Source organism: Gambusia affinis, linkage group LG01 (genome assembly GCF_019740435.1).
Source record: "Gambusia affinis linkage group LG01, SWU_Gaff_1.0, whole genome shotgun sequence".
Classification (NCBI taxonomy): Eukaryota; Metazoa; Chordata; class Actinopteri; order Cyprinodontiformes; family Poeciliidae; genus Gambusia; species Gambusia affinis.
The window spans coordinates 54,167-67,845 of NC_057868.1; the positions used below are offsets into that span (position 1 = coordinate 54,167).

Here is a 13,679-nt window from a genome sequence, read left to right on the forward strand (position 1 = left end):
GTAGGACAGCAGAGTTTGAAGAAAGAATGAAGAAAATTGAGGCTTTAGTCACCTGCTATAAAGAAGAAAGAACACACCATGGCTGCTTTGAGAATTAAAAAAAACCCCTGAAACTAACAACTCTTAGATGTCTCCCTGCTCCAACACACCTGAATCCAGCAGCTGAATCTCCTCCCAAGTGTAGTCAGGTTCTCCAGAGTCCTGCTAATGACCTCATTATTTGACTCGAGTGTGTTGAAGTAGAGATGCATCTAAAAGTTGCAGGAGACCGGCCCTCCAGGACCAGGAGTGCCCACCCCTGGATTAGGTCCTTTGGTAGTTGTGTTTCACTCTGGCTCTGGTACTGCACTGTCCTTTCTTTCATGTGGGAAATTATCCAGAGTCCCCTCAATTTTTATTTTTATTTTTTTAAATTACAGCCGAGTGTGGCCTTATTAAAAATTACACCAGTAAAATGCAATATGATAAACAACAACAAATTGCAACATATTTAGGCCAGTATGTTAAACTATTTGTGGATCCTAGTTGAACATGTTGGCCTAAAGTAGAATGCGTATTCACATTCTACTGCAAGACAGTTTTTCCTCAAGCTAATTCTGTTCAAAGTAATCCTGAAAACACATCAATAGATTTCATAATCCAAAACTAACTATGTTTCCTATTAGTTGAGTTGAGTTAGTTTGGTGAACGCTCTTTCTTTAATTTTAGTTTTATTTATTTATTTTTTTCAGTAAATGAAAATGTTTTTTTATTCAAATTTTTGCAGGACACTGGCCCTCCAGGACCTGGAGTGCCCACCCCTGACCGAATCTGTACCCTGGACGTTTCTTCAGAACACTTTGAGTCATTTATACCAGCAGAACCTACGAAGGTTCTAACAGGTGATGTTACCTACCAATGAGCTCCGGGACAAACTGAAAAGGCTTAATAATGCTCATCATTGTTTTGGCTGGAGGAGCCAGGCAGTTGGATCATTACACGTCATTTACTCAGAATGCACTGCAGCATGGACAACATAGTGACATTCCGGAGATAATATTTTATTAAAATTTATAAAAATCTAATAACCTACAGTGTTATTACTGTATTGTTTTTATATCCATGATAAATATTTCCCAAATAAAGTCTATTTTTAAAGAAAAGCTCAAAAAAAACCTGCTTTTGACTGAGTGAGTTACTTGTTTGCTAAACTTTTGAAAATGATTCTGCCATTAATAAGTAACTAAGCCAATTATATTTATATTAAAAAAAATTAAAAAAGATCACAAAATGCTTTAAGCCGTCCTTATTTGCCTGACATGTTTGGTCGGTCACTTGTCCTAAGAGAACACATTTTCTGTTGGTTTTCTGGGATTTTTTTAAATGTAATTGTTGTAAAGATATTTTAAGATATTTACACAAATTTTACAAAATTATTTGAAAAGATTCTGGGTTTTTATCATGTAGAACTGAAATGAATAAAAACAATACTGAAACTAAAAATAATGCTAAGCTAGCAGACAAATGGCTAACTAATGAACACTAAAGTTGAATATTTCAGGTCAAGACTAAATAAAATAAAATGTGTAAAACTATTAAACCTAGATCTGAAGTATTCTGGATGAAGTTTTATCCTCTGAAGGAGCTGGACTGAGGATGAGTCGAAGTGGCTCCTGTGTCATTTCATATAATCTTCACTGTTTTATTTCATTACTGACAACTAGGCAACAGCAGAAGAAGGATTTCTCCTTAGGGGTTTCAACCAGAAAACCTGGTAAGTCCGGTGGTCGGGGTGCCGAGGCGGTCCACCGGGGGTCCACTGTGTTTTTGTATTAAAATATGTTAAGTTGACAGTAAATGTAAAAATATTACTGGGTAATTATTTGTTACAAGAAAATAGGTTGAGGCGACAAATCAATGTATTTTGGTTGTTTTGCAATTGGTTTGCTTCACCATTTTTGTGCCTTCCTTCAGCTCCAGAAAATGAAGGATTGATGCTCCTCTATTAGCTACACACAAACCTTTCCCCAGAAGATGAATTTTAAATAAAGCCTTGACCTCTCACCCCGAGGTGGCTTCCTGTTTGGGCCTGAGCCAGCGCTCTCTACTCTGCTCTGTTCCTGTAAACGGGGCTCACAGCACCCATGTATTACTGCAATTACCTCCTTATCTTACCCATGATGGTGAGCTTGCGCGGACGCTGCTTGGAGGTGATGACCTGCAGCGAGGGAGCGATGGACTGGATGCGAATGATAGGCTGGTTGGGGTCATATGTGCCAGGCACAGCCAGCTCCAGGTCGCGACACATCAGCAACTTGGGAGAAACGTACTGCAGCTCCAGGGAGGTGAGCTGTGAGGCGAGCATGTAGTACAGGAATAGACAATTACTGTGGAATCTGCTGAGCTTCGAAAAAGAAGAAAAAACAACAACAATAGAGCCGAAAGCCATGCAAATCCTACCAGACACTGGCTTATACAGAAGTTGAGGTTCCACCTTGCCGAAGTTATTAAGATGCTACGCTGAGAACCCGTAACTTTAAGTTTCTCTAAGAGTTTTCTGGATCTGGAGACCTTAACCAGAGCTGAAGGAGTTTAATGTCAATATATGGTCACCAGACATGGAGCTGGCTCTGACTGGCTTTATCCAGCTGATAATTTGCTGCTGCTGATGTCCTGTGGTCAAATATTGTCTCTGCTCTCAGCACGCCGTTATACTACTGGGTTTTTCTGTGTTGTGTTCTGAAATGTCCCAGCAGGGAGCAAGGTCGTGCTGGAATGACGAGGAGCATTAGTGTCTCTGTTTCCTCTTTGGTGTAAAAGCTGCAGACATAATGATTCTGAAACAACAGAATTCAGAGAGACAGCAGCAAGAGGAACCGGCTCTATTCCATTCTCATTTTAAGGTGAACTGGACCCAATTCTTAAAGTGAATCAGACTTTTTATACATTCTTTCTGAAAAGGCTTGTACTTAAAATTCTTAGAAATGTTTACAGTCACATGTGACGGCTTCAAAATAATACTGGGGAAAAAAACACAATAAGTAAAAATATCACTGAGGTTACTGAAAATTTCGGACAGCTATAAGATAAGATGGAATCTAATGATTTCCATGTGTTTAGAGATGCTCAGCAGGTCTTTAACAGCCACTATAGTGAGGAGAAATGTTCTCTGGTACAGAATCTGTCTCTGTCTCTGTTTTCATGCATCATAGACTCACAGACTAAGTTCCACAGGGGACCAAATTTGCAACATTTGTTACATTTTCAGCTGCTGTGGTTCACCTTGACACTGCTCTGAGTCAAACAAACTTAACCCTTTGAAAAATTTGTTCCCCTCCCCACCAAGAATCACTGAAGGAAACAACATGAAAATGTCTGAAGAAGACACTGAGCGCAACTTCCTTCTTCACCAAATGGAAGAAAAGGGAATGTTGTCAGACTTTGGTGGTTGTAGAATTTCTCCTCTCTCTGTGGTGTCTGTTTTGGATGTATTTACCCAGAATGCCCTGCGCTGTAGTTGGCTTCCTGCTTCTGGTCCGGTGTCTCTATACTTCACTTCAACCAGAACCAAACTGAGTTTGTAGGAACCAGAGTTCACTTGTTTGGTCCACATCACAGTTTGATTTCACATTCAGACTTTCACAGACAAACCGTACTCTCAAGGCAAATGAACTAGAATGGGATTAAAGCAGATCAAACAGGACCAGAACTGGACTTCCTAAGGTAGATAGTGTTTTAAAAGTTGGCCTCACGGGATCAATTGAATTTGATTGTTCTTCATTAAGTTAAGATAAAATAAATTTCATTATGTGATTTGAACCTGACAATTTGATTGGAAAAAACTGACCTGCGTTAACATAAATTTAGACAAAACGGAATTTTTTACAGTTTAATTAGACCTGTTTGGGATGGCATTTTTTGATTGCTATCTAAGAACCGATATCTATTTTTTATTTGGTGGGGGTATTGCACATGTAACTGTAGAAAAATAAAATCCAGGACTAGAAATAATCTACGTTTCACTAATAATTATAATCTTCCAATTAAGAGGCCAGATTTTATTGGGAGGCTTCTCACAATAATAAAGACATTGGGACATTGAATTAGTAAAATATGTATTTGGGATGATGGTACTGATTACACTTAATCCTGTTTTTTTTTTTCCACAATGTCCACCGGTCTTCATGAGTTTTATTATCTCAGCCAATCAATATATCAACCAGATGTGGCCATTAGGGGCAATATTAATCCATCCAACTGGAATAATATTCAGTCTGAATTCCTGACACTAAATTTTCACCCAATCCTTGAGATTGCAACCTACAAGCACTGATTTTGCAAGAACATATGCGATTTAGCATATTGTGGAGCTCTAATTGAAATGAGGGCACATTTATTTTTGTTAGATTCTGCCATGTTATATGTGAACACATCACAAGGTGGAGAAAACTGATTAAAATAAAGATGAGGCCTGGTGCAAATAAACAAACAATAATGTCATTAAAATAACTGAAAAATTATGTCTGACAAAAATTTAAACAATAACCATCCTCCTGTTTTGTAAGCCCCTGCCTTCTTTCAGTTCTGTTCAACATTATTAATGGCGATGAACTCCTCAGAAGTGGGAAAATGTACGATTTTTCTTCTCCGTGCTGTTGGCATGCTGCCAGAAAGATGGTACAGATATTCCTCTTTTTCTTTTTATGTTAATTGAAGCAGCTGAGACACAGTCAGCTGGATTTATTAAAAAGGAAAATGTCGGAACAAAAAATGGAAAAAAGCTATCAGATCTGGAGTAGACCAAAGTGTGTGCAGCGCAGTGCTAGCTTTCTGAAGTCTTATTAAACTACAACTAAACTTCCAGAAGTCTTCAGTCATAGATTTTTCACATGACGTTCCAAACATTCTCCAGTCTGTCAAAATTGTTTCCTTTGCAGGAAGTTTGGATGTTCCAGTACACACATAATCACATTACACTACAAAAACAGAAATATTACCCAGTTATTTTGGTCTAGTTTCTACTGCAATTGTTATAGTACACTATATTTAAGACAAAAATAACTCACAAGTAACTTTTCAGCAAGATATAGGAGCTTGTGTTGAGTCAATAATACCCTAATACTGATGAAAAGGTATTGGTTCCATTGTCAGATATTTTGCTTGTAATAAGACATTTTTCCCATGTTGAAAGTGAAATAATTAATGGGACCAATACTTTTTCATCAATATTTGGAAATTATTGACTCAAAACAAGCTCCAACATCTTGCTGAGGATTTATTTTTATCTTATTTAAAGTGTGCCAAGACATCTCCACTAGAAATCCTTGGTAAGATTTTGTGTTTTTGCAAAATAAAGTGAAAGTATATAAAGTTAACTATTTGTTATTGTTTGGTTAAAAAACAGCAATCGCATCCTTTCCACCAACCTGAGGCAGCTGCTTGGAGATGCGTCTGAACACGTGGTAGTAAAGGTCCCAGGCCTGCGTCAAGTCTTTCACATTCCCAGAGCGCATGTACTTCCTGCACCAGTCCTGGGCCTCCATCAAATCTCTGCCATAAGCCTGGAGAAAGAAAAAATGGAGATGAAAAGTGAGAAAAAAAATCAGTCGATTCATTAGATGAAGCAACACCAACAACCATGAAACAAAGTGACATCTTTATATATGTATGGCTTTAAATCAATCTTTGGACCTCTACTGTTCAACTTGTTCATGCTTCCAGGGTGCCAGTTAATTCAGAAGTATAATGTGTCCTACCACAACTATGCAGATGAGTCTATGTGTCACTGGCAGCAAGAGGAGAATAGTATTTAAATCAAAGCTCAAAACATGAAACCATGCCTTTCTGCCCAGCAGGTCAGACTACTGTAATGGCCTTCTCACTAGTGGTGGGCATGTATCGTATCGTTAATCATTTATCATGACAAATTTCTTATTATAAAATTGTGATTTGCTATTGTCACAACAAATCCAAATGAATGTTTAAAACTCCCCAAAACTGTTTTATTGTTAGTTTTACTATTTATCCTAAAGGAGTGCATTTCAATTGGGTTTGTTGTTGTTTGTTATATGACAGCTGTGTCGTGCAGTCACAGTCAGACAGTTACCATTCGGAGCAGAACTATTTTATTTATTTTTGGTAACTATGGCTGTGACTACACGACTCAGCTGTCATATCTGTGCCTGTGACAGCTGAAAGTATGCTGCCTATGTTTTTTTCCTATTTGTCAATGATTCTTTCCTCATATTTCTTCTGTTTTAAATTTGTACCAATGATTTTGGTTTGTTTTGAAACTCTTATTCTTGATCTTTCTGTAAAGCACTATGAACTAACTGTCTTGTACACAAAATGTACTATAGAAATAAATTGGCCTTGCCTATCAACCAGAAAGCATGCTAAACATCAAAGCAAAAACCCAAAGTGCACTTTGTAAAAATCTGACACCAGCCTGGTTGAATGAAGTCTCTTTGAGGGTTTGTGGTCCTCTCTCCATCATGGCGTGTAGCGGTTCAAGAACAGCAAACATGCCCTTTACGTTACGTTCGCCAAAGTAAAGACGAGAAGCTTCCTCAAGGCCCTCGTGCCACATCTCATGCCACAAGATAGCAACGCGGATAAGCTCCTCACTCACCTGGGTGAAAAGAGACAACAGATAAAAGGTCAGGCTGCTGTAAGATATTAATTTCATAACAAAGCCTGAGCCCCCAGGCTAACACAACCATGTTTTTCAGAGAGATATCCAGGATGCTCAATGTTTCTGATTCTCACTGAAAAACTACAGGCGTTTTCGATGTTTTTGTAATTTTTTTAATCAAAAAGAGATCCTTTATTTAACAACTGGTAAAGAAAATGCCGGGTCTACCGCATATACTCACACACAGTTTGTAACAGGACTGTTAAAATGTCAAGAATTAAAAAATAATTAATCGTTTCAACTATTTTCCCCTTTTAAAAGGACATTTTTTCCAGTACAGTTCCACTGAAAAACAAATAAGTCTGTCTGAGGGGGAAAATATAAAAGTAAAACAGCTGAAGTAACCTGGAAACATTAGTGTTCACACCATAAAACTAATATTTTGTTGAACTATGATTTAGACATTTTGGCTCCACATCTGGTCCCAGTGTTTGCCCACCTTGCAGTGAAAACATCTTCGGATCGGTCAGACCGTCAGGACTTTCTGTCAGTTCTGAACTATGACATTCAGAATGTTCCTGATGAGATCACTGTTTTGTTGATTAGAATAAATACTGTGATGTGAGCGAAAACAAGAGAAGTCTCTCTTTACCTTGAACAGTTCCAAGTTTGGTTTCACCAGACCATAAACACAACTTAATTTCGGTTCTGCCAGGACTGGATGTTTTCCTTGACAGAAACAGATTCTGGGCTTTCAACCCAAATCCTAATTCTACACAGCCCTGTTCAAACTTCCTGCAGCAGAAATCGTAACGTTGAAAATACTTGGGACAAAATCTAATTTTTCCCCCAAATAAAAACTGAAAAATAATATTACTGTGAGTTATTTCTCGTTGAACTGCAATATTTTAATGAGAACAAAATATTTTATATAGCAACAGTATAACATACAGAACATTAGTTTGATAATTGTCCTAATGTTTTCCGCCATTTCATTTAAAATTTTTTAATCCATAAAATATTTTTGTGCATTTCCAGCAGTAATTTCCTTTTAAACATTTGCTCAATTAACCCAAGTATCATGAATGGATGGCGTGGCCAAATCGAAAGTTGAGCTAAAAGTCTTTGGATTGCCAGAGACATCCCAAGTAGGGGAAATAAGGGGCCCATGGCCCCCTCATGAAAATGCTGCCCAAAGAATCATGTTCATGTCCTAGAAAGACATACAAATTCATCTTCTTAGATGGAGACATAAATGTAAAATCCAACAATAATACAAATACAAATAATATACGTCTATTTATTCTTTAGCTGTTCCCCCCTAAAATATTTACTGGCTTGTTCTGGGGAGCCCTGCAAAAGTTTTCTGGGGTCGCCTCTGCTGCTTGGGTCCTGACTTACCACAAAATAACAATAAAAGAAAAAAAAAAATGCTGCTAAAAGAAAAGTTTTTCGAGTTTTGATCAACATTTCCATTTAGGAATATATAAACCTACAATGGAAACTCGTTACAAAAAAATTACAAAAAGTCTCCAACAGTTTGTATCATTCTTGATCTGCAGTTTGGGGCCAAGATTATTCCAAGGGCCTCAAATGGCCACGTGTTGGACCCCTGTTTTAATTAATGTGACCCAAACTGTGAGCCTTCGAGAAATAAAAATAACGTCTGTGTGGAACAAGGATGTGAAATCTGGGTTCCTGGTTCCATTTATGCAATCCTGCAAAGTGGGGCCCCGTCTGGGGCTCGAAGGCAGCGGTTTTTAAACAAAGGTCTGTGGCCTTGTCCTCAACACAAATATGTCCAAATAGTGAATCTTTTGGTGATGTCATTCACTTCAGATGTAAAGCCTCCATGTTGTTTTTGACACACTGAACCCTCTCTTCACACTGCAGCTCCTCTGCCTCTCTAAGATAACATTTAATAGCTGATCACATCTGGCCTGCTCCATGTTCTCCCAGTTACATGTTTTATGGACTGCCTGGCTTTTTCACCCATTTGTTGCTCCAGTCCTTTAGCCAGCAACACGTTTGAAATGAGTTCATTCAGTGAATGAAGTTCACAATTCCAACATTTGTTTTGTTATCTGTGCTCAGCTGTGATTAAAATAATCTTTCACTTTGCTTCCTTCTATTCTAAAATCTGGATAGTGGAAGGATAACGGTTTCTGTAAATAATTCAGTCTCTACCATCATTGCTTGTTGAACCAGGGTGTTGCAGTGTTCACACATGTTCTTCAGGATCTTGTTAGCAGCATTGTGCCGGGCGGTGGTGGTGGACTTTGAGGCCACGGTGAGCGGGTAGATCAAAGCCTAAGAAAAAATAGTAAAACATTCAACAAAGTGTAGTGTTGTATATATTCCATGTTGTGTAGGTGAGAATCCATTGCGGAGTACCTGTGGATGGTAACGGCCGATATCAGTCAGCAGCTGGTGGATGAGACGGCCAACCAGTGCTCGAGGGGTGTCAATACGAGCTATGAGCTGAGGAATCACCTGGGAAAGGAAAACAAAAAACTCAATACGTTCAAAACACGCCACAGAAGTCTGACTAAATCAGCCCTTCTGCATACCTCAATTTTAAACTGCCATATTTAACTTTTTACAGAAATATGGTTTTACATATTTGTTAGAACTGCCACCCTATCATAACAGAAAAATATAAGACATAAATATACAGTTCAGTCAAAAACAACCAACCAGAGCCAAGAGAAGAAGCTTAACGCTGTCAATCATCGTTAATCTCTATATAATCTCTACTAGACAAGAGCTAGCTTTCCACAACATAGCCTGTTGTGATTGCTATGGCTAGTTAGCATGGCCAATAAAGGAGAAGAAATAGTTTTCCTGGAACATTAAGCTGTTTCTCTGCCATTAGCACACAGAGGAGTGCGCGTGATTGACAGCGTCCTGTTGGCTCTGATTGGTCGTTTCTGACTAGGAGCAGTGAGTTACTCCAGAGAGTAGCAGTTCATGGAGGAGATTAATCTTTTCACACATTACCAGTTTATGGTCTCACAACATGGTAAAATTTTGAGCAAATACGCAAAAAACTGATTTTACAAAAGTTGCATACCACCATACTTTTCCATGCCTTCAAAAAGTCTGTACAGATAAGGCCAATAATTTACTGTGTGAGGAAAAGAAATTGTTCTTAAAAACTTTTTTTTTATTTTGCAGCAAACATGGAGTTTGTAGAAAGATTCTAGAAAACTAACAATTTTCTCCATAAACAAGAGGGTTTTTTTTTCCATACTTATCTGAACATGGAAAATCCTTAATTTTATATTTTCCAAGACTGCATGGAAACCCAGTTCAATACTTTTTTAAAAACTATTTGTCAACTATTTTCATTTTTATTGATAGAAATAGAAACATCAAATTTTCTTGATTACAAGGCTTACTACTTTAAAAGGATGTCTATGATCATTTTTTTTGGCCAGTCATTGCTACATTGCTCCCTTCTCTGTTTATTCTGATTATTTTTTCAATGGAAAATAATGTACATGTTGAAAACGAGACAATCATGAAATGGAGATAACATGGGAACATTTACTGATCTTCTGCCAATTTTCTCTTTAGGATTGATTTAGGGCTGACCCTATTTTGCTTTAAGAGTGTTGATTCTGTCTTCGTTTCCACCAATGGGCAGAAGAATAAAAAATAAAGCAAAAAACAGACTAAATGGTTGTGCACATTACCTGTAACCAGGTGTCTATCTGAATGGTCTTGATTCCCTCCACCAAAGCTTCGTTCACCTCAGGCCAGTGGCCGTAATCAAACCACAACGTCAAAACCCTGAAAGTTAAAACACGCAGTGAACCCACCTCTCCTCTCAGGGCAAAGAGTGATATCAGCCACTAGAGGGCCACCCTTCATTAACATGGGGAAATCAGCCAGGCCTTCACATAAACAGTAAAGTCTGACCGCTTGCCTTGTTTGAATTCTAGTTATTTCTCTCACCTGAGTGTGTCCTGCAGGTTATTTCCTCTGGAGAGGGAAATGGAGCGGAAGAATCCCTGAACAGCAGGGACTGTGTAGAGCAGCAAAGTCTTTGAGAGGTCCTATCAAAGGCCAGAAAACAAGGCAACGTTTTCAGACAGACCAAACCAGTAGCTTACACAGAAGCAGATGGTGGGCTCTCACCTCGTTGACCTTTTTCTGGCCCGGTGAGGGCATGGGACTGTGGTCGGCGCTGTCCACCTCACTGTCGCTGTTGCTTGCCTCGCTGGCAGCGCTTGCCCCGCTGGCATGTCGTCGCTTCTTCTTCTCATCGCGGCCCTGGTTCTGGTGCTTGTAGTGCAGCACTGCCTCGAAGTTCATGACGGCCCACGCATGCCAGGCCTGCGGAGAAACAGTGGAAAATGATTTCCACGTTTATTTGTGACATCATTTCCAGTTTGGGTTGGACAGACTTCTTCCTACAGAACAGCAATGTATGATCCAGAGCTGTGAGTTTGATACAGGAAGCTCACCACCTGTCTACATTCATTTTAGAAACCAGCTGCTCAAGATAAATGAGGAAAGTATGGGATGGACAAACACATACATTTGGGTGGCTATTTTTTAGGGCAGTGGTCCCCAACCACTGGGCCGCGGACCGGTACCGGATGCTGTCAGTTACGTCTTGCGCGCCAACATGCAGCAGAATGTGTAAGAAATCACAACGCGGTATTACAAACAAACGCATACACACAGTGGAGGAATGCTAACAACGGTGTCATTAGCTAATGCCTTAAAAACAAACAGACAAAATACTTCCGTTTAACAAGGAATATAAATGAGACATGAAAATCAAAAAGCTCTAAAAAAAAAAAAAGCGACAACATGGGGTGTCTAATGTTCACCAATGGAGATTTCCTCTCTGACACAGCTTGGATTTTACTGGCACCATGTAGGAAGGTGGGGGACGGCGACTGACCTTGTACCAGTTGCGGTCATGCTCTGTTGAACTGCTGTAATACTGAAGGACTTTGGGGATGGTGCTCTCATTGATGCCCTGCAGGCTGAGCTGCCACTCCCCCAGCTTTAAGAAGCACCTACATGGTGAAAACACACACACACACACAAACACACACACACACACGCACACGCGCACACACGCACGCACACACGCGCACACACACACACGCACACACACACACAGCTTATAGTAGTTTAAATCTTCATTCACAGATAGCCTCCATTATAACACTGTACAAACTAAAACTGTTAGAGATATTTTCAAACATTTAACTGAAAAAAACATTTTGTAGATTATAAAAGTCACTAAAGTCAAATGTTAAAGTCATCACTGTTTGCTTTGTTGGGAGTTCAGAGCAAATTTCAGTCTGTTCATGTTAATACATCTAACCACAGTCAGATAAAGAGTACCACAAGGTTCACTTCTTTCACTGTATAAATGCTTCCACATAAATTCACATTGCATGTTGGTGAACCCTTGGTTTCTTCATTGACAATACATGAGAAATCCAGTCAGTTAACTTGACAATAAATATGCCATAAAGACATAAAAACTGAAAACCAAAGTGACTGAAGTCCTTCAACCAAGACAACATTCATTGTGCATCCAGCAGTGATATAAAAATCATTGGCGTCATCTTTGACCTAGATGTTACATTGAAATCCATCCTTCATTTAATAGGCTTTTAGAGTGTTCCTTTTCCTCTAAATAGCACTAATGGTTCAGTGCTTTTCTAACCATGTATCCATCCAATGTCATGTGATTTTTGAGCAAACCTTTGAAATGTCACAAAAAAAGAAAAAGAAAGTGAATTAGGGGTGTTTCCATTTACTGGTTTGGAGGAAATAAATGCAGAGTCATTTTGTCAGTTGTTGACTGGAGGTTGGTTGGAATAAACGGGATGTAAAGGTTGCGAAAAATCTCAGAAACATGATGTTTCTCCGCTCCGTACTGGAAGAATGGATTTAGATATTTTTCTGAGATTTGTGTCTCTAGTAAGGCAAGGACTCATCAATGGATGGGAGCGTTCACTAAGTCAAAACAAATATGTTTCCACCTCACCTTTTCACATGACTTTTTTCAAAAAAGCCAAAAACTACAACAATCGAACATCAAAACTTCTTCGCAAATTTGGGAATGTTATTTCAAATTTTACAGTTTCTAACCTTTTTCTCATGCGATTCTTCTAAATATGAACAAAAGAAACGATGGAAATAATTTCTTTGTTTCTCTCTTGGAGAAAACCATTAACCAAGGAAACACTGCAGTACAAAGGTTACTTCTTTTCCAAAAATGTTACACTTGCTAATGTTAACTCCCACAGAACAACTGGCTTAAACTTATCGCAATTTACCAGAGAAAAGTTACACTTTTTAATGATTGAAAACTTGGAAATGTTACACCAACTCATCAAAAAAAGATTTAATTGGTTCTGTCGCTTATGTTTTGAGCTTTGAAACTTCACCGAGGAGAACAGGCCTCGATTAAGCATAAACAGATGCTAACAGGCAAAAGTCCAACTAGTTGTGACTCGTGGGGCTGAGTTGTGTAATTTACACACCTAGGCTAATTCGAGCAAATGGCAAACACAGATTTTTCATGCATACATTTATCAATAGTGTGAATACTGTTTGGAGGGGTCCGCTAATAAATTTTCCCATTGCCATTACATCATTTCTTTGCTTTCCCATGTGTTAGCAAAGGATTTACGCCAAAACTGCTTCCAAAATCTGTTTACATGCAGGGGTTTTACAGAATATATTGAAAGAAAAGCAGATAGCAGAGCTACTGAGTCAGAGTGAAGTGTTGTCCGAGATGATGTGAACATGAGAAATCCAGCTGTGCTCCGTACCAGCAGCCGACCTGCATTCATTAAAGTGTGTGAGGATAGGGGGATGGCCCATCCTGGTGACTTTATACAGGTGTTTTCTCCTCACATGCATTCCTCAGAAAGCTGTTGCGTGGCAGATAGAAAATGAAAAAGCACATTTTCAGCCTGCTGTCATGCTTCAGTCTCGTCAGGTTTGATTTACAGGATGGGAGGATCCAGCCACAGCTGGCACATGTGGCGTATGATTTACTGGAACCTGGATTATACCTGTCTGA

General features: G+C 38.9%; 1 protein-coding gene across 3 annotated transcripts in view; it reads right to left on the reverse strand.

The window, feature by feature from the left end:
• mtor (mechanistic target of rapamycin kinase) overlaps nucleotides 1-13,679 on the reverse strand; it is a 133,853-nt gene that overhangs the window by 21,584 nt on the left and 98,590 nt on the right. For all 3 annotated transcript variants that reach the window (XM_044117457.1, XM_044117467.1, XM_044117449.1), the window contains 9 exons: nucleotides 11,532-11,649; nucleotides 10,757-10,954; nucleotides 10,574-10,674; nucleotides 10,312-10,408; nucleotides 9,008-9,106; nucleotides 8,801-8,923; nucleotides 6,428-6,610; nucleotides 5,406-5,540; nucleotides 2,155-2,329 (listed from right to left, as the gene is read on the reverse strand). In XM_044117457.1, coding sequence (XP_043973392.1) covers nucleotides 2,155-2,329; nucleotides 5,406-5,540; nucleotides 6,428-6,610; nucleotides 8,801-8,923; nucleotides 9,008-9,106; nucleotides 10,312-10,408; nucleotides 10,574-10,674; nucleotides 10,757-10,954; nucleotides 11,532-11,649 — 1,229 coding nt within the window. The remainder of the gene's footprint in view (nucleotides 1-2,154; nucleotides 2,330-5,405; nucleotides 5,541-6,427; nucleotides 6,611-8,800; nucleotides 8,924-9,007; nucleotides 9,107-10,311; nucleotides 10,409-10,573; nucleotides 10,675-10,756; nucleotides 10,955-11,531; nucleotides 11,650-13,679) is intronic.